General features: G+C 40.8%; 1 protein-coding gene across 1 annotated transcript in view; it reads right to left on the bottom strand.

Annotated features, from left to right (window-relative positions):
- Window positions 1-2872: 2872 nt before the first annotated feature.
- sycp2l (synaptonemal complex protein 2-like) overlaps window positions 2873-20741 on the bottom strand; it is a 29157-nt gene continuing 11288 nt past the window's right edge. The window contains exons 4-20 of the mRNA XM_055222153.1: window positions 17542-17681; window positions 17325-17377; window positions 17203-17248; window positions 15641-15742; window positions 15086-15146; window positions 13464-13603; window positions 13322-13388; window positions 12944-12990; window positions 12817-12886; window positions 12700-12746; window positions 12585-12627; window positions 10961-11407; window positions 9923-10074; window positions 9748-9842; window positions 6002-6086; window positions 5864-5922; window positions 2873-2950 (exon numbers count right to left, since the gene is read on the bottom strand). Of these exons, the coding sequence (XP_055078128.1) occupies window positions 2887-2950; window positions 5864-5922; window positions 6002-6086; window positions 9748-9842; window positions 9923-10074; window positions 10961-11407; window positions 12585-12627; window positions 12700-12746; window positions 12817-12886; window positions 12944-12990; window positions 13322-13388; window positions 13464-13603; window positions 15086-15146; window positions 15641-15742; window positions 17203-17248; window positions 17325-17377; window positions 17542-17681 (1718 nt within the window). The 3' untranslated portion in view covers window positions 2873-2886. The remainder of the gene's footprint in view (window positions 2951-5863; window positions 5923-6001; window positions 6087-9747; window positions 9843-9922; window positions 10075-10960; window positions 11408-12584; window positions 12628-12699; window positions 12747-12816; window positions 12887-12943; window positions 12991-13321; window positions 13389-13463; window positions 13604-15085; window positions 15147-15640; window positions 15743-17202; window positions 17249-17324; window positions 17378-17541; window positions 17682-20741) is intronic.

The raw sequence follows: 20741 nt of genomic DNA, 5'->3' as shown, positions 1-20741 counted from the left end.
TCTTTGAAAATACCAGATGTTGTACTTCATTTAATGCTTTGTCCTTCCAATTACTTTCTAAATTACTCTTACTTTAGCAGTAGTTTTCTTTTTCTTGAACCACTCATTTGTACTTCTACTTGAATAATATTATTTTGAAGTAACGTCAGTGTTACCTATGTACAATTGCTTGGCTACTCTACCCACCTCTGCCTATAACCCCACGAAACTCCTGCTATAGATGCCCCTTTGTGCGTGCCCTGTTTTTGCCAGTAAACACCACTAGATGGAGACACTGGCACATAGAACGAGGATGCTGGAGGAACAGTGTGAAGTGGACCACATAACCATTTCAAAGTGCTCTCACAACAAAATGAAACTACTAATGAAACTAGTGCACATCGCCTCAGGTTTATCAAGTTGCTGTGTACAGTTTTGTATCATGCTTTTGCTATTTTTTGTTAGCTTCTTTTATGGAGAATTGTCGTGAAGGAGCATGGGTGACTAGGCTTATGGGCGGAGCATTGCACAGAATCTTACATCTAACCTTGAATAAACTTTGAATAACCTTCAAACATGCATGGATGACATCTAGAACCTTTTCAGGCATGTTTTTCATGAGGAACAACATCGTAACATGGTAAAAGGCATTTTTTTTTAACACAATGCCCCCTTTTTAACCATAAATGACACCAGGTCCAATTTCAAACATTACTATTAGTTTATGAGCGATACCTGACACAGCAATAGCATTAGCAACCAGTTTGTGATTTTTCTTCGGTTTGATACCAGGTAAAACTTTGATAAGTATTATGATATTGATTTGATATACATACACAAATTTAACATAAAACTCATTGCTTTGTGTTAAATTAACTTAAACTCCTTTAGTGTAGAGCATTTTACTTTGCCGTGATTTGCTCCGTCTCAGCTTGTTTGAAAATTAAATATATGTCCATATAAAGGGAAAAAAGAAAAAAGTTTATTTCATGTATTGACCATTTTGCATGAAAACCGATACTTTTCGATACCTCAGTCACTATAGTACTCCTTTATCGATATCACTACTTTATACTATTTTAATGCAACTTTATCATGTTTAACTGCAATGAAATCAAAATCACAATTTGAATGCAATTACCAAACATTAAGGCTGCAAAAGTACCATCATTTCTTACATAAACACAATCTCCTGTCTTGGGTTGTTTTCACACGTTGGTGCGCTCTGTGGAGTGATTTAGTTCCCCATAGATTTTGTTCTGTTTGCTTTACTTTTGGGCCAGTCTTGTTTCAAAGATGATAGTATTAATTATGAAAATATTTAGTGCAATCTCTCCGTCTTACCTTCCTGTGCATACTACAGATAAGCCTCGTGGGACCACCTGATAACCTGAAGGTAATTAGTATGTGTGTTTAGCCTCCAGCATCTGTTAGCCTTTAGCGGCCCGTTAGCCCCATTGACACGAAGCTAATGAGAATGTCACTCACCCAAAGTGACTCCAGACACGTGTGCACACCGAGGAGGGTACTTCATCACTCCTCATCACTCCTCAAGCCAGGATTCATTGTTAGAAGGATTAGCGTGTACCTGCTAATCTGGAGGAGTGTAGCCTAGGAGTAAATTTTAACAACAACTAACAGAAGAATGTCCACAGTATGTTTCTTGAAATGTAGAGTGAATGATCCTTTGGTTAAGATTGTACTGCTAACCATAAGGAGGGTTTGAATCCATGTATGGATGACATATAAAACCTCTTCAGGCATGTTTTAGATGAGGTAACAATGTTATAACAAGTTAGAAAGCTCCAAAAAGTCGATTTTGCATTACACCCTCTTTAAGTTGAATATCCTTTATCCTTTTAAATGTTTTAGTCGTGATGCATCCAAGTCTTGAAACAAAGGATGCATTCACCTGTCCCATCCCATCAATGTTGGGACTAAACCTGGACTAAACTAGAGCTAGAACAGTATTAAACCAGGACTACATCAAGAATAAACTGGGCCCAAACTTAGACAGAAGTGTGATTACAGCCTTAGTCATTGGAAAAAAATTGGAATCGTCTTCGTCTGTGCATGATCGAATGTTCACACTACAAAGGACTTTTTTCCAGACCAAAAGACCTGCTGTTTGGTCTGGACCACAGTCTGCAGGTACATTTACATCTGGACTTTGGTCAAGACTTTCAGACTTTCCTGTTTGGTCCAAAGTTTGCAAGTGTGAAAGCATTCTTACAATCTTAAAAATGTGAAAAACTGAATTAGTTCATTATAACTGGTTTGCAGTGGACCATAGTAATTCCTCACTCACGTTCCTCACCACAATGAGTTTCTAAGCACTTTTCACAACTTTCAGAGACCAAAGCAGGTTTGCAGTCACAGTAATGCTTACTACTAGCACGCCAATGGCATTCGGGGACAATAAAAACACTTTATATATGCAGACATATTTTGACCCTAAGTGCAGCTTTTACAATAACTTGGATCAGGGTCAAATATCATTGTATTGTTTCCCAAGTATACCTTTCCACAAAGTTAAGCATATCTTAAAGCCACAGAATACATTTTTAGCAATTTTTAGCTAGAAATAGACTAAAATAAAATCATCTTTCATTTTTGCACCAAAAACTTTGAAAAACATGTCCTTACTCTTAGGACATATGTTAGCTTACACCTCCACAAACATTTCACCAAAGTCCTCCACAGCATGGCATAAAATGTAAACTCTCCATGTAGAATGTTCCAAAGTATGATTTTAACTTTCTATTTCTATGAAATCACGTAGGTGACCCGTCCTGTCCAAAAGTTACCTACTGTACCTTTAAGTTGAGCTTTGAAATAGTGAAAAATGCAGTGTTGGAAGTAATATTAGTTACTACAAAATAACACAAACACTGACTGTGACCATGTTTATTTTTGAACAGGACTGCTCCCCCTCTTCTCACTCGCTCCCTCCATCTCTGAGGACTTCAACCTGGAGGTTACAAATAGAATTAGCGGTGAACTTATTAAGACAGGTGCAACATTAGCAGTGAGCACGATGTGATTGGTTCATTCACGTGTCACTTAACTGCCTCTTATAAATCTATGTGTACTCCCCACATACACCTGTGCTACGCTGTGGGGATTGAGTTTTGATGGATACATATATTCATCCAGGCCATTTTCTCACATTATTAACAATTAGTACATAACTTTGATCACACAAGAGAAGGGACAAGTTATGCTTTTGTGGTTGGTTTGGTTTTAAAGAAAACATAATGTAATCTTGATGCTTTAATTCCCCTTTAAACATGTCTTTAGGATAAGAATTCCACATTATCTAACTTAAGGCTTTTTTAAAGCTTTTAACCATGTTATATACTATTTTAAAGCAGAAAAAGTCAGATGATGGTTAATAGGCTTAAAAAGGAGAAGTCTTGAGTTTACTTATGACACAACAAAACTGTCCAAATGTTAACAGAGCATTTTTTACTGCTCAGAGAAAACTAATTTGGACTAATGAAACTTGTGAAGATGCAAAAAAATAACTTCATGTCTGTTTTTGATAAGGGACAATATTTTGTTTAAAGCTCAAAGTCAATTTAGCATAGGTGTTTTTCAAATGGCGGGATATAATATTTGATTATGGGCTACTCATGAGCATGTCCTGGCTTTTTTTTACTTGGGAGCCCAAGGGTAGCAAGAAGGATGCGGACCAAGTATTTAAGGATTCGTAGTCAAACTAAACTCTACATATACAGTCCCTGACAAAAGTCTTGTTGCTTATCCATTTTGTAGAAACAAAAGCTTATAACCTGACTTTAAATTAATCGATTGGTTTGTCTCATATGAAAGCTAAAACCTTCCCAAATTATGTTCAATATACTAAAATAAATTTGCTTCACTGAGGAAAGATTGATCATTTAATGAACACAGAAAGGTCAGATTTTGGCAAGGCAAAAGTCTTGTCGCCTACAGAAAATTGAACAAATAATTTACTTCAAATACAAAAATATGTTGCATAACATCAGTGAATAAAGTAGTGGTGCTGTGAGATCCATATTTAATATCTTGTATGACTTCCATGAGCTTGAAGGACTGCATCCATGCGGTTCGACAATGATTCATACAATTTGTTGATGAAGTCATCAGGAATAGCAAAGAAAGCAGTCTGCCTCCCAGAGTCATCAAGATTCTTTGGTTTTGCCTTCCATTCCTTTGCCTTGCCTTTCATTCTACCCCAGACATGCTCAATGATGTTCATGTCTGGTGACTGGGCTGGCCAGTCCTGGAGCACCTTGATCTTCTTCGCCTTGAGGAACTTTGATGTAGAGATAGAAGTATGAGATGGAGCACCATCCTGCTGCAAAATTTGACCCCTTTAATGGTTGGGAATGTAAGAGGTAGCTAATACTTATTGATATTTTAGGCTATTGATATTGCCTTCCACCCTGCAAATGTCTCGCACATGGATCTTAGGCATGTTGTCAGAGGTCAAGTTGCAGTTGATGTGACGGTCTGGTGTGCTGGGGTTCTATTTATACACACACTAATTGATTGATCAGTAACTGATCACAGGTGAGGCTGTAATCTAGGATTGGGTGCATCATATGACAAGGCGACAAGACTTTTGTCTTGCCAAAATCTGACCTTTCTATGTTCATTAAATGATCAATCTTTCTTCAGTGAAGCAAATTTATTTTAGTATATTGAGCATAATTTGGGAGGGTTTTAGCTTTTATATGAGACATTTCTAAAACCAATCGATTAATTTAAAGTCAGGTTATAAGCTTTTGTTTCTACAAAATGGATAAGCGACAAGACTTTTGTCAGGGACTGTATTTGTTTTGCTACTAAACTGTGCATATGATGTTTTAATAGCATTCTTCCTAGTTCTTCTTGACAATGTTAATGCAAACTGGGTCAATTTGTAGCTTTCTGGTCAAAGAGTGTCGAAAGCTGAGGGAATGCTGCCTCCAGTGGCCTCTGCAATTTCAAGCACTGTGTGACATCACACTGGATTGTCCTGATTACAGCCAGGTGTTTCTCCTGGCTACTTTTTATTGTTTTGAAAATACTATATTCAGCAAAAACAATGTAAAGGTACATGTTTCATAAGTTTTACTTTTGTTTTGCATCTCTGAGTCTTCTCTCCTTTTACTCGCTGCACATCACATCAGGTTTGTCAAGTTGTTGTGTTTTGTATTTTGCTTTTGTATATTTACTGAAAATTGTCATGTGGGAGCATGGATGATGAAGGGTTTTGGGTTGATCATTGGACAGAATCTTATAGCTAACTATAAGGAGAATTCGAATAGGGGCCAAGAGAAATCTCTAAGTTACTGGCATGTCAGGCATGTTTTTGATGGTAGAAAGCAACTGTGTCATAACATCTCTTTAGAGACATATTATGCAGTTTTAGGTACTTGGTGTTGAACTATAACATGTTTAAGTCATGATTTAACATTTTGTTAATTTTAATTTGCAATATTGATCCAAAACAATTTGATACAATTGGGAATACTGACCACCTGTTCAAAACTGCAGAGCTGATTGACCTCGCCTCCTCATAGTGACATTTTGCTATAGCAAGCAGTGGATTGTCATGTGCTGTTTTTAAGTGGCTATGTGATATTTTAGTACCATACATGTATCAGTCTCAATGTTTTTCAAAACTACTGCAATTAAGTATAGGGATGTGGGTGGAGATAGGTGGTAGGTGAAAACATGCATTTTCAAATGTGGGATCATACAAGACTGCTCACACATGAATGACTCAATCAAAATACAACTTTGAGTAAGCCAATGATGAGTGAACACTATGATAACAAGCATGCTCTTTATAGTAGCATTATTATGAGGAGATGAAAGGGTGAAGCACTAACCTAGGATTTGAAGCACTAACCTGAGGATTTGCTGTTGACAAAAGGACATCACTCTTTGATTTTCAGCCTTCATGAAACTCTGCAATCAGACAAGAGGAGCAGAACACGGGGGGTCAGTCATATGACTCTGGGCCTTGTCATAAGTGCCGCTTTAGTACCATGATGCCAGAGCTGATAGTGTGAAAGTCCTCCAGTGCTTTCCAGTTCCAAACCGTGTCCTGAAGCATTTGCGAATGTACAACCCTTTAAGAACAAATATTATGCATTATTATGTATTGTTATTGGCCTTTAAAATGTCCCATATTACAGAAAACTGACTCCTGTGAGCTTTTAGCCATGCTATAATAGTTTAACCTCAAAAACATACTTGGAGTTGTGTTTTGTTTCATTCATGTTTATGTATTTCTTGATTATTAGGACATTTACATCTCCAAAGCACAAATGTTTTTTGTTTTATCTTTTTGTACAATTGAGATTGTCAATAGCCTCTAATACCTGCTGGTCCACCAAGGAGTGAAGCAGTTTCAATGAGGCTAAAACAATAGCTGTAACTTCAAAGAAAGGCAAACCTAGGGCTGAAATTATCCAAATGATTCTAGTTATGGTGTACGGAGTTTAAAAACACAGTGGAGAATTTTCTGTATTACTGACACTCACAAGGAGGAGCGTTTTCAGTTTGAGAAAAAGAGCACAGGATAAATATGCAGGATTTGTGTCTTAAACGTATGTAAAACACAAAACAACTCCAGGTATGTTTGTGACGAAGAAACAACATTATAATATAAATCAAAAATGGTTTGATATAGGCCTTTTAAGCATGGCTTTCAGTACTTTTGCTTTAGAACTTTAAATATTGCCTAATTTAAAAAAAACAGACATTTCACAGCCTCAGTGCTCCCCATACTCTGATCTGGTGCAGCTTGATGTCTACTGGCAGCAGAGGGAATTACACAGTGAAAACAATAAATTGAGAAATTGAGGCACATGTCCTGTCATGTTAATGTAACTATGCAGCAGTAATGAATTCAATTTGAGGGCAGAAATGTTTAAAGTAAGCCTGTCAAAGAAGCCCTGCACAGTTTTTAAATCTATAAATCATTGCCATTCAGCCTACCACCGGCCTTCAGGCTACCACCAGTTTTCAGACTACCACCAGCCTGACTCGTGGAAAAGTGATTGTGTTGCCGGGTTGTGTCCTCCACTCTCGTCAGTAATGTTGGCCAATTTCTGCTCTTTCTGAAATAAACTGCAGCTTACAGAGGGCATATAAAGAGGCTAACTTGGTATGCATCACAGGGACATGGCTTGATTGATCCAATACGGACGTGGACTTATCCTTGGATGGATTTGGAGTGCCACTTTGTGCAGACAGATACTCCCAAAAGAGGTAAAATATCGGAGGTTGTGCATTTATGTCAACTCATTGTGGAGCAGGACTGCATACATCAGAGAAATACACTTCTCACCTGATGCGGAGCTGAAGTGTATATCTTTCAGACCTAAATATCTGCCACAAGAGTTTGGCCATGACACTCTGAAAGTTCTTTATGTTCCGCAATCATGAGCTATGCCCAGCAGATCCAAGCTGCCAGTTCAGATTCAACACTATTCATAATGGGCTTTCTCGCTGTCTAAATCACTACCCTTGTTTTAGCAATATGTGAAATATGCAACAAGGGGCAGTAACACTCTTGACCTCTGTTATGGAAGTGTGCAAAATGCATATAAGGCCATTAAAAAACACCATTAAGTACTGCTGATCACAATGTAGTCCATCTGATTCCAGCTTATATAACTCAGTTTCAGCGGGAGGGTGTAATAAAGTACACAGTAGAGCAATGGGACAGCTCAAGTATTGAAACCTTGCAAGCTCATTTTGAATACACTGACTGGTAGCTTTTTACTCAGCATAGTTTGGAGGAAGCCACAGATGTAGTGACAGAATATACATTTTGTGACAAACTGATTGTCCCAACAAAGACAGTTCAAATGTTTTCAAATACCAAGCCCTGGATCAAAAAGAGCTGAAAGCAGAAATAAGATACAACAGAATGCAATCCAGGATGAATAAAAATAGCAAATGACTAGAAGGTATAAGATATAGATATCAGAACATCCAGCCAGCGGCTCTGAGCTCCTCATCACATGGGAGGAGCTCGGAGTAAAGCCGCTGCTCCTCCACGTCCAGGGGAGGCAGCTGAGGTGGCTTGGACATCTGTTCTGCTGTTTTTGAATGCCTCCTGGACAAGGTGTTCTGGGCACGTCCCACCGGGAGGAGACCCAGGACACCCTGGAGGGACTACATCTCTCGGGCTGCCTGGGAACGCCTCGCCCCGAAGAGCAAGAAGTGTGTGTGAAGAGGGAAGTCTGGGCCTTCCTGCTCAGGCTGCTGCCTCCGCTACCTGGCTCCAGATAAAGCAGAATAAAAATGGATGAATGGGAATACAGCCAGAAAAGTGTATAAAGAAAAGGTAGAGACTGCTCCAGAATGGTAGTGCTAAAGAGGCATGGAAAAGTGTTAAATCACTGGTGGGCCTGACCCATGAACCATTACCCTACCAGCCACAGTTTGCCCAATTTTTATTGTTGATTTTAGGGACTCTCAACAGAGAACACTTACACTAGGTCAGCCTCTGTAGCAAACACAATGTGGAGAAGGGTTTTAAGGGCATAAACCCCAATAAAGCATCAGGCCCTGACTAAATCTCAGGTTGTCTAGAAAAGGCCTGCTTTAGAGAATTAACTTTGTTCAGTCTCTAAAACAGCACAGCATTCCTGGGTTTTGGAAATGAAGCATCATCTGTTTCTAAAGACACAACTCCATCATGTAAAAACAGCTATTGTTCTGTTGCTTTAACATCAGTGGTGATGAAAAGCTTTGAGAGGCTTGATCTCATTAGACTCTTGAAGACAGTCAGCAGTCTAACTCACCTGATTTGATTCAGATGCAGTGAATTAATGTGCTTGGACAGACCAGAAAGTACAGCTAGGGTGGTCTTTGTTGACATCTGGCCCATAAGGTGTGGCTACATTGGAGAAGTTACAAATACTGAATGTTAACCCTCCTTTGATTCTGTGGGTGCTCTCCTTCCTGAAAGAGCATGTGGTATCTGGTCTGCATGATCAGATCCATATGCGCCTAACAGCCCCTATAAGTTCTCAATGCACAGAGGTGACGGAGGTCACAGGCTCACATTCCAAATATGGAGATGTTGGATGTGGAATGTGGTATTGCAAGTCCTCAGACTTAGGACTGAAAAACAAGTTATGTAAAGGGGGGCGTTCTGTAGATTATAAATACAGGTGAATTCCTTTGCGCGGGATCCTTCTCACATTGGTTCAGAGAATACTCGGACTTTCTGTCTGTAAGTGGCATATACTCTTCTCTCTGAGAACCAAGTAGGCCAGTCTGTGGACCTCTTTCAATTACTAACCTTCTGTTTTTTATCTATATATTTATTTTGTCTCCTTTAACCGATGGTATGACCCTTGTTTTATGTATGGACTGTATGAAGATGAAGGAACTTCATTTGTGGCTTGGCATATTAAAAGTAAAAATAAGCAGAATAGAAGAGTAGCAGTTTTGTTTTTTTCATCTGTACCACAATTTGTCACTGGCTAATCCTACATGTATCACTTAAGCAAATGAAATGGAAAACAAAAGTATAGAGCAGTGGGCATGTATTGGTGGCAGTGAAAATGGATGTTGATCAGAGAAATGACATCTTCAGGAGTGTAAAGATTACTCAGACATGAATCACGCTACTATAATAATCATGCTAATACAACAATCACACTAATACAACTTTGAAGGGGTAAAAGAGAAGGTAAACAACTATAACCTGGTTAAAAGCTCTAAAACATTGATTTTGCATAATAGGACTGTTTTAACCTTAGTTCATACCTGTGCTGCTGAAAAGCTGACAGTAGCCCCGACATGTGTGTGCAGGTTTCACTCTGAAATTGAACCAGTTGCTTTTCAACCTGCTGCCACTGGCTCTGCAACAATCAAAAGTGAGGTTTTTGGTGCAGAAATACAGAACAAAGGTGGGAACGTGAGCTTAGATGTGCTTACTAACAGTTAGCTGCTGCTCAAATAGACTTTTAAGGCTGGCTATGTCAGTGTTTGCTCTCAGCTCCTCTGATTGCTCAGAGACTAAAGACTCCGCGCTGTTAGTCACCTGTAGATCCACCGGGTCTGGAAAGTGCGACGCCCCTTCAGCAGACAACTCTGAAACGTGGACAGCTTAGATTAGTTTAAAGAAAAGATGCCACATCCCAAGGTCTTAGTAGTGTGCAGGAATATACAGCAAGAAAAAAGGTCTGCACAGCAATGTTAGCTCCCAAGATTTTTATTATTGCCTACACCAAGTGTAAACATAACTGTAATATAGCAGTGGGGACCTTTTTTCTTGCTGCACAGCTCATTAGAATAGACTTATGTGTTCATGTAAATTGCAACAAAAAGAAGTTCTCAAAGATGAAACCAAGAAAAATAAAATAAGATATGTGAAGTAAACATAATATTTGGTGCAAATACTTTCAAATTATTTGATTTTAAACATCAGGCATTTTGATGAGGGAACAACCTTATAATATAATAAAAAGCTAAGAAAAATTTAAGAGGTTTTAGATGTCATCAATGCATGTTTCAATAATTTCACGATCTCTCTCGGGCCCTATTTGAACCCTCCTTAAAGTTAGCTGAAAGAATCTGACCAAAGCTCAATCCACATACCTACGTCATCCATGGTTTCGCACAACAATTCTCCATAAAAAGCATGTTACAAAACTGTACACAACAACTTCACAAACCTGATACATTGTGGAGTAATTTAATTAGTGGGATACACGCAAATTCTGTGATAGCGCTCTGAAGGGGGAGTTACTTAGCGCATAGAACAGCAAATATAGCACTTTTAAAGCAATAAAAGGTAATATGGTGATCTAAATGTTAGTAGTTTATACCCATAGTAGTAAAACACCCCCTTTTTAAACACACTTAAAAACAGCAATAGCTCTGTCTGCTTCCACTAGTTTTGGGGATCTTAATAAGTGTTATTTCTTTTACATGGGAAACAATGGTTGGTTTAAATCCAATAACAAAATATTTTTACCCAATTTAAATTTGGCAGGTTCCAGCTCTATCACAGACTCCACACCTTCTACAGGCTCCTCCTCTGTAACAGACTCCTTATCATCGTCATGAGACTCTGTTGTAGCTCTCGCCCCATCCGCTAGAAACTCCACCTCTTCTCTAACAGGCCTGGCTTCTTCTGCCAAAGACTGGGTCACATCCACTACAGACCGCTCCTCTTCGGCTACAGTCCCTGCACCTTCACTCACAGACCCCACCTTTTCTGACAGAGCTTCTGTCCCCTTTGCCCTAGACTGTGCTTTCTCCAACTCTGGCCCATCCTCCTCTGCCGAAGGTTCTGACACTTCTCCAAGCCCCACCCTCACATCCACACGCTTCTCTTTAGCATCTCTTGGCTTAGGAGACCTCACAGTCTCAGTAGGGGACACTCTCTTGGGACTGGTCCTTGTGTGGTCTGATAAGTAACCTTTGAGAAAAAAAAAAAAAAACTAGAGTGGTGAAAGCAGCAGAAAAAGGTTTCTTGTGTGATAAACAAGTAATTACAGAGCCCCGCATAGGACATTTGCGAAATATAATATTAATGTGTGGCCACGAGATAATATCACGTTCCCACATGATATTATTTTGAGGGAACGAGTTAAGCATCACAAGGGAATGAGTTAATTATCACGAGGGAACGAGATAATTATCGTGAGGGAACGAGGTATTTTCTTGAGGGAACGACTTAATTAAGACATGCGCAGATATCCTGATCAAATGTCTTTTGCTTAAAATCTAACTGTCCAAAGCAAGCGTTGCTAATATGTCATTGTAGCTCATCCCCAGCATAAAATAATGCTTGATTTTGAAGTCTTGTCCCAATTGCATACAAGCCTCTCTTCCCTTCTTTTTACCACGCTTCCTTTTCTACCTGTACTTCTACCACATGTGCAACACCAAGAGGTCGCCTGCTGTACCTGTTTGTCAAAAATATGTAATTATAATTTCTATACATATATTTTCACTAGCACACGAGATATTTAACTTAAAAAATAAAAATGCTGGGGATGAGCTACAATGACATATTAGCTTGCTTTGGACGGTTATATTTTAAGCAAAAGACATTTGATGAGGATATCTGTGCATGTCTTAATTAAGTCGTTCCCTCATGATAATTATCTCATTCCCTCAAGAAAATATCTCGTTCCCTCGTGATAATTAACTCGTTCCCTTGTGATACTTAACTCGTTCCCTCAAGATAATATCGTGTGGGAACATGATATTATCTCGTGGCCACGAGTTAATATTGTATTTCGCAAATGTCCTATGCGGGGCTCCGTAAGTAATAAAGTTACCCAAGTACAGATATATTGTAAAAACAGCTCTTAGGATCAAAATGAGACCATTGTGGCTGTATTAATCTAATTATAAAGTGTTTTTCTCCTCCAAACAGGAAGCAGCGCTGTTAGCATGCTAGTTGGTTTTAGCGTTGCCGTAATGGCCCAGTCTGGACTCTGAAAGTTGTGAAAGTGCTAATAAATGAATTCCAGTGAATAATTATGATGCTAAGGATGCATTAGTGACTGCTGCTAACAGTTTAAAATAGTTCTGTTTTTTAAGAGTGTAAAAAAGTACAGCACATTTAAAATGGCAACATAACCTACCAGAGTCTGGGAAAGGCCTTTTTCGGACGCTGCCACCCAGTACCTGTTTTCAAGCGTAAACATGTGAAAACTAAAAACACCAACACCAAACCATTATCTATAAAGAAGCATTTACCACTATTGTGGAGCTGCAGCCATGTGTCTGCTCCTCCCAGCGCACACCTAAACGATACACAGTTTAAAACAGGCTCGAGGTGTGTTCTTTTCAATGCGATGGAGTATTTGGCCTCACCACACTTGTAGATTGGAGTGGAATGCTGGATCTGATCAAACAAGATTTTTGCTCGACTTCTTTCTGGGGACTACACAAAACAAAAAAACATCAGTGTGTTTTTCGCTCAAAGACATAAAGGACGTACCTTGACCACAGAGTCTTCCTCACTGCTGGGAGAGGACAGCGGTAAGACTGCAAAGAAAAATAGTTATTCAAACATATACACACATGTAGAGGCTGCACTAGCACTGATTAATGATTGGCTCTAGGTGCTGGGCCTTAGGTAGTGATGATTCAGATCAGACAGAATCCTTTAGAATTAGATTGCAGAATTATCAACCCAAATGACAAACTCATATGAGGCTCATTCTGCTTTCTGACCGTATAAATCATTTTGAGAACCAAAACAGCTAAATTACAACAACTTGGCAATATGTCAAGTTCATCAAATTTATAATAAAAATCTCACATAATGGGCCTTTAATATTTCTTGAGTGCAAATGAAATTATATGGCAGACAAACCTCTGAGTTTCTTTTTTGGAGTTTTTTTGCGGTATGTACGCATAAAGGGCACTGGCACCGAAGGCCTCTGCGGGACAGGAAGTTGTATGGTGAAATTCAAAATTAGCTGCGTGTGATTAACAGTATTGGGGCACTTGCTCACCTTGAAGACTCGACAAATAACGCGACTAAGTTCCCCGTGGAGGTCCGCTTTAAACCTGATCTCCAATCTCTGGCCTCTCAAGTTCTCCAGCAGTATGGGCTTTATGAGGTCTATGTCCAGCACTGACACTCCACTCACCTCTACAACAAAAACAGATTCAACTCCAGATACCCCTTTTGTACAGCATTGTATATTTTGGTGTTCTCTTTCTTCTCATTCTGAGCATAAACCAGGACTAACAATGTCCACTTGGACAACAATTTTGTTCTGGAGAGTCAAATTATAAATTAGGTTTACTTGATTTTGGGAGATACTAAGCCTATGTTGCATGGTCACTTTAGAGGAGAAATGTCCTCTAATTTTGTCCCATCCATCAACCTATGCCTGTGGACAACCTGTCAGGAGCCGTCCCCACTGTAGCACCACCGGGCTGCAGTGTACTGTCAAGTATTATCCTGCTCTGCATGTTTTGGCTTGATGCAAGAACCTGGAAGAAACCCACTCAGACACAAGAAGAACCAGCTCTTGATTTGATCTTGATGTAAAAAGCTGAAGTGCACAAGATGGGTTAGACTAGTCATTTCACCAAGATCAAAATATAAAACTGCTCAAAAACTGCTGTCATATTTGCTATATCAAATGCTAATCACACACTGATGGTAGGAAAGACAATATGCAGTAGAGGACATAACGAGCCATAATGTTTGCGAGTAAATAAGGGCAGGGCAGTTTCACTCTAAACTTCCTCCCTTTTGGGTTTGACTTAATAAATTTAGTGTAGGATAAATCCTAGTTCAAGAAATTGAAAATGGCTTCTGGATGGAAGCCGAAACATCTTGATTGCAAAAACAATACCTGGATGGCCACTGCTGAAAACCTCTCTACACTGAAGCTCAGAAAGTATTCATTTTAATGGAGAGGAGCACTCCATCACCCACTGTTCAACAACAACAATAACAAATGTAGACAGTACGCTATATATAATGCACCACATACAGATGCAAAGCACGGACGTGAATAAAGTGGTTCAACAATGCTAACAGTAGCTGAATACTACATGCTACCACACTGCCTGCTGGATTTTAACATCAACAGAATAAAAAGTTTACTTTTCTGGGCAAATACTATGTCAACAATGTCCGTTAAGACATTTTGACTCGACTTGAATTAATTGTGCTTAAAATACACAAAATCCCCTTTGTGCATATATTGTCCCTGCATTTTGGATGGAATTTTCTGTATTGATGACAAGGATTCATTTTTAGAAGTCAGTGCTAATTCCTGTAATTCTTATTTTTTACTTTTTTCCACAAATAGCAGCTTAAAGGCCCTGTACCCGATTTACCCCATATATTTAAGATATATATGTCTTGCCCCAGTATAAATGTATTGTAAATGTATGATGTAGGATGTTTGAAATAACTTTGGACCACTTCAAACTGTTTAAAATGATCAGGTTCTCATTTTTACATTAGTTAAAGGTGCTGTACAAGATTTTTTCTATGAAACAAAGAAATAACTAAAAAATACACTTTGTAAAGATAAGAAAATGGAGACATGCTGGGACTAAACCAGAACTAAACTGAGCAGTATCAGTCCAAAAGTGTTTTGAGAATTGTGACCTGTAAGGCTGTAGCGGTTGACTTGATTTCTCAGCACTTGGATGGATTGCCAAAGAGAACACTGTCAAAGAACACAGGTACAAATGTGTAAGACTGTCAATGTTTAGGCTGTCAAAAGCATACAAAATCAGATACTAATGGAAACTAAAACTAGCATCAAAACTAGATACTCATTTGAACAAGCATCAATGCTTAAAAAAATAAAATAAATAAAAATAAGAATTACATTCAGAGGATAGAAATGAACCTTTCCTGAAAAGCTTAAGAATGATCACTATGGAACCTACCTGGATGAGAGAGGCAGTACACAGATTTAAGGCCACATGATAATATAAAAGAAAGTACTATGATTTAATGTTGAAAATGACATTCTATTGTCTAAATAAGTCTTTTTTTTAATCATCATTGTGATATCAGAATCATTATTGAATGTCGAGTCAATTCCTTAGTATCGAAATTGAGTTTGACTAGTGATGTTACAGTGCTACAATTTCAATGTGCACGCCAAATACATGTAAGCATGTTATTTATGAGAACAACTGAGACCAATCAAACCATTTCTTTGTTGGGATTGTCCAGAGAGAAGCTGACACATTCTGAACCCAAGTTGAAGTCGATCCAAAACTCGCCCACATCCTCGTCTTCAGGCTGACTCAACTAAAAAAACAAAACAAACAGTTGTCTTAGGTTGTTTTCACACTGGCACTAGTTAGGCTGATGTAAAAGAGCATTTGCTGAGAGTGGTGCACGTGGGCCGGTGTGAATCCACTCAGATCACATATATTTGTATAAATGGTCGCTGGAGCAGCTGTTTGACATGTTTGTCTGAAGCAACCATTTGGATCAATTTAATATCTCCTCCTGCCTCTGTCTGTGCAGGTGAGCCTTAATCTGTCCGTGTATTGTTCAAAAAGCTTTTTCTCCTCACGGTGTATTTAGCCACAGGTGAAAGAAAAATCCACTTTGTTTAGGGGAAGAGTGCGCTCATATTCTGTCTGCTTTAAGCAAGTGTCATAGAAATATGTTCGGCAATCAGCTGATGGACTCTCACGTGGCTCACGGTGCGTGTTTGGGGTGAATGATGCACAGTGTATGTGAACAAAACCTCAAAAAAAATAAAAAAATAAAAAATCTCATGTGCACTGGGATCGCTCCACAGAGCAAATGTGTGAACAAGGCATACGTGTTATGTCCTAATTTTTTCGTGCTTTTTTCTATCATTTTGTAGGTGCACTCTGGTTGATGGTCTGCTTGGCTTGGCGGAGGGTGGTCAGAATTCTCCACAGTATGGCATTAAACGTATGTTTCAGTTTTTAATAAGTTTTTATTGCTAAAAAAAAATACACACCACCCACAGTCACCACTCCACAGAACTGACTTGTAACCGAGTTGTCTCATCTGCTTGACTTCACGGATATTGTTAAGTACACACTGTTGGCACCTCCAGTCAAACCAATACCATTTCACCCAGAAAAGTTACATAGTGTGTCTTTAACAAACTTTGAAACATAATCTGAGCTTTATGTATGTATTATAACATTTTCAACTTCTTTAGACTTACTGTATTGTAATAAAAAAAGAACATATTTGATTTAGAGGGTTATGATTGGCTGGTTGGAGTGACAAGAGATGGGCTGAGAGTTGAAACAATGCGTTTTGAGCCTGGCAGGTCGGGTTGGATTCTAACTCTGGTCGATGGAGTGAGTCAGAAAAAAAGAAGACCAGCTCGTCACTAATGTATATGGTGTTTTAAAAGCATTATCTACAATTCCTAGTAATTTTTTGTCAACTTTAATGCAAACCAGGTTTTGAGGCTATATGGTCAAAAATGCCTACATCTTAGTGCATGCTGCCTCCAGTGGCCTCTGCGATTACCAGTAGTTGGTGATGGCCCTGATTACAGCCAGGTGTTTCTGTTAAACATCTGGCTGCAAGGGCGGAGTTTGAAGCATGGATGCATGTAAAGACCAATCACATTCTTCCTTATAACCCCAGCCCCTCCACCCACTCACTCTTCCCTTTAGTCCTCCACGTACTGCCCAGTTTAGCAGATCTATTTGAAATGTTGTGGGGGGAGTTTAGGTATTTACTCCCATTTAAAATCTAGGCCTAGATACCTGTGTGGAGTCGAGGAAGGCCTGCAGGCAGGGAAATGTGAAAACCCTGTCAAAGAGAATATGATTACAGATCGAAGGAGGATCAAGGATTGACAGTGCACTCATAATGGCTCTCTGCTGACCTCCGCTGGTCACCCTGGTTACTGTTCAGGAAATTCAGGAAGTGCCTGCAGTCCTGTGGAGGAAAACACTGTTCAGAGCAAGACAGGCTAAAATGTGGATCAGTGGAGTTCGCCCAAGTCTCTACCCAAGCGAGGTAGACATGATGTAAAAGATAACTGGGTACAGTAGCTAAAAAGGGTACTGCTACTTAAAATGGTATTAATCAGCCACACTCACTGTCTCAAAGTAGGGGTTGCGGATGGCTATGAAGGCGGAGCTGAGCTCTGGGATGAACCACTCCTTGGCTCTGATTGGACGGTCAACTTTGAGTGTGAGTCGGCACAGGGTTTCTGTGATGGAAGCCTGCAGCTCATAATCTGAACACAGTTTTATTGTTACAAGGAAACAGCAGCCTAAACAGTGCTATAATGATCTAATATGTCAAAATGTCTCTTCTCAGTCTGAACTGTTATGTGAAAAGATGTATCATGAAAACTGACTTTCAGTGGTGTGCTGTCAGTGCAATCAAGGCAAGCAGTGCTTGTCCAAGAAAATCTAAAATCATTGCATGTCAAAAGTACAATTAAATACGTATAATTCATCTATTTAAATGTACTTTTTACATGTACAATTAAATAGAAATAATGTAAATCGATAAATTATTTCCAAATAATCCTGTTTTCCCCCTTCTCAAACCGCCACTTTAACAGGGTGGAGGAGTTTGAGAACCTGAATGATCCTGGGAGCTCTGTTGGCAGGGGCTTCATGCCCCTGGTAGGGTCACCCATGACAAATGGATCCTGGGGGACGGATCAGAATAAGAGAGGTTCAGAAGCCCCTCATGATGAGTTCAACATCAAGTTATGTCCATCTAGCACGGATCTCCGGACATGGAGACTGGTTCTGGGGACATGGAATGTCACCTTCCTGGGGTGGGGGGGCTGGGGAGCCTGAGCTTGTGCAGGTGGTTGAGTGTTACTGACTCGATATAGTCGGCCTCACCTCCATGCATAGTGTGGTCTCTGGAACCCAACTCCTTGAGAGGGGCTGGACTCTCCACTTCTCTGGTGTTGCCCATGGGGAGAAGCAGCGAGCTGGTGTGGGCTTGCTTATTGCCCCACAGCTGAGCCACCTGTGCTGGAGTTCACGACGGTGAACGAGAGGGTTGTTTCCCTGAGCCTTTCGGGTTAGGGACAGGTCTCTCACTGTTGTGGCGGCTTACGGGCCAAGCAGCAATGCAGAGTACCCTGCCTTCTTGGAGTCCCTGGGAGGGGTACTAGACAGTGCACCGACTGGGGACTCCATTGTTCAACTGGGGGACTTCAACGCCCACATAGGCAACGACACACCTGGAAGGGTGTGATCGGGAAAACGGCCTTGCTGATCTGAACCCGAGTGGTGTTATTGGACTCCTGTGCTAGTCACAGCTTGTCCATAATGAACACCATGTGCCGTGGGACACTCAGGTGAAGAGAGGGGCAGAGTGATCAACCGATCACCTGGTGGTGAGTTGGATCCGCTGGCAGAGGAGGAAGCTGGACAGACCTGGCAGGCCCAAGCATAGCATACTGTGAGAGAAGGAGTCCTGTCGAGCCTTGTTGGCTTGTGGCAGCTGATGAGTACTGGCGGACTAAACGTGCGCAGTTCACGCGATCATCGAGGCAAAAACTCGGGGATGCCATGGAGGACTATCAGATGGCCTCAAAGACATTCTGGCAAACCGTCTGACACCTCAGGAGGGGGATGCAGTGCCTCTGTATAAGAATGGGGGCTGGAGGGTGAGTTCCAATCACAGGGGAATCACACTCAGCATTCCTATCCAACCGATAATCGAACCTCGGATTCAGGAGGAGCAGTGTGGTTTTCGTCCTGGGCGTGGAACACTGGACCAGCTCTATACTCTCCATTGGGTGCTCGAGGGTTCATGGAACTTTGCCCAACCAGTCCACATATGTTTTGTGGATCTGGAGAAGGCATTCGACCGTGTCCCTTGTGATACCCTTTGGGGGGTGGTCTGGGAGTATGGGGTCTAAGGCTCTTTGCTGAGGGCTGTCCAGTCCCTATATGACTGGAGCAGGAGCTGTGTTCACATTGCCGGCAATAAGTCAGACCTGTTTCCAGTGCATGTTGGACTCTGGAAAAAGATGGGTTGCCCTCTTTGGGTGGGTGGTGAGTCCTTGCCTCAAGTGGAAAAATTTAAGCATCTCTGGGTCTTGTTCACGAGTGAGGGAAGGATGGAGCGTGAGATTGACAGTCGGATCGGTGCAGTGTCTGCAGTGATGCGAACCGTCGTAATAAAGAAGGAGCTGAGCCAAAAAGCAAAGCTCTCAATTTACTGGTCAATTTATGTTCCTACCCTCACCTATGGTCATGAACTCTGGGTAATGACCAAAAGGACAAGATTACAAATACAAGCCGTCGAAATGGGTTTCCTCTGTAGGGTGGTTGGGTGCTCCCTTAGAGATAGGGTGAGGAGCTCGGTCACACGGGAGGAGCTCGGAGTAGAGCTGCTGCTCCTCCACGTCGAGATGAGTCAGCTGAGGTGGCTCGGGCATCTGTTCAGGATGCCCTCTGGACGCCTCCCTAGGGAGGTGTTCCAGGCATGTCCCACCGGGAGGAGGCGTCTAGGAAGACCCAGGACATGCTGGAGGGACTATGTCTCTTAGCTGGCCTGGGAACGCCTTGGGGTCCCACTGGCGGAGCTGGAGGAAGTGTCTGTGAGTCTCTGCTTAAACTGCTGCCCCCGTGACCCAGCCCTAGATAAGCAAAAGAAAAATGATGGATGAATAATCCCGTTTTCCCTTCACTTCTGCCTGTTTTAAGCATGATTGAAGTCAGTGTGTCCTTATGGTCACTGAACACACAGCAGCAATGTCCATGGCCTTGTGTTGTTGTCCTGTGCTACAGGTCCTGCGCTTTTACAACTGGAGAGCAGTTGTATTAGAGGCTTGCAAATGTGGAAAACCACAGCCAGCTCAAACAGCGCTGCAGCAACACATATTATAGGTCTAAGGGAATCGGATACCTAAGGAGATTTCTAGTGGGTGCGCATGTGCAGCAAGAGATGACAACAGCAGTACCAACTCTCACCTCAAGTGATCAAAATAACTTGCTTGTAACATCAAGTCATTGTTTGTAGCTTCGTGTTTGTAATGATTAAATGTTTGTTAGAAATACAGACAGTCATCTAATCAAACAGTGAGCTAGTTTCAGGATTAGATCGTGTGAAATGGAGGATATGAATGGACGAGTGAAGTGACAGCGGCTGAGGCAGCTAGGAGACATTATAGAGCAATAGTGTTAAAGGAATAATGTGAATGCAACACATGTGCAGAGGAACATGTGGCTGTTATGGACCTGCTCCGCATTAGGAAAATACAGGACATTTCTTCAGGAAAGACGTGGTTTTGATTTGTATCTGTGAGGTGAGCGGGCTC

Source organism: Periophthalmus magnuspinnatus, chromosome 1, assembly GCF_009829125.3.
Source record: "Periophthalmus magnuspinnatus isolate fPerMag1 chromosome 1, fPerMag1.2.pri, whole genome shotgun sequence".
NCBI lineage: Eukaryota > Metazoa > Chordata > Actinopteri > Gobiiformes > Gobiidae > Periophthalmus > Periophthalmus magnuspinnatus.
The sequence above is the reverse complement of the archived record's forward strand: the minus strand, read 5'-3'. Positions and strand labels throughout refer to the sequence as shown.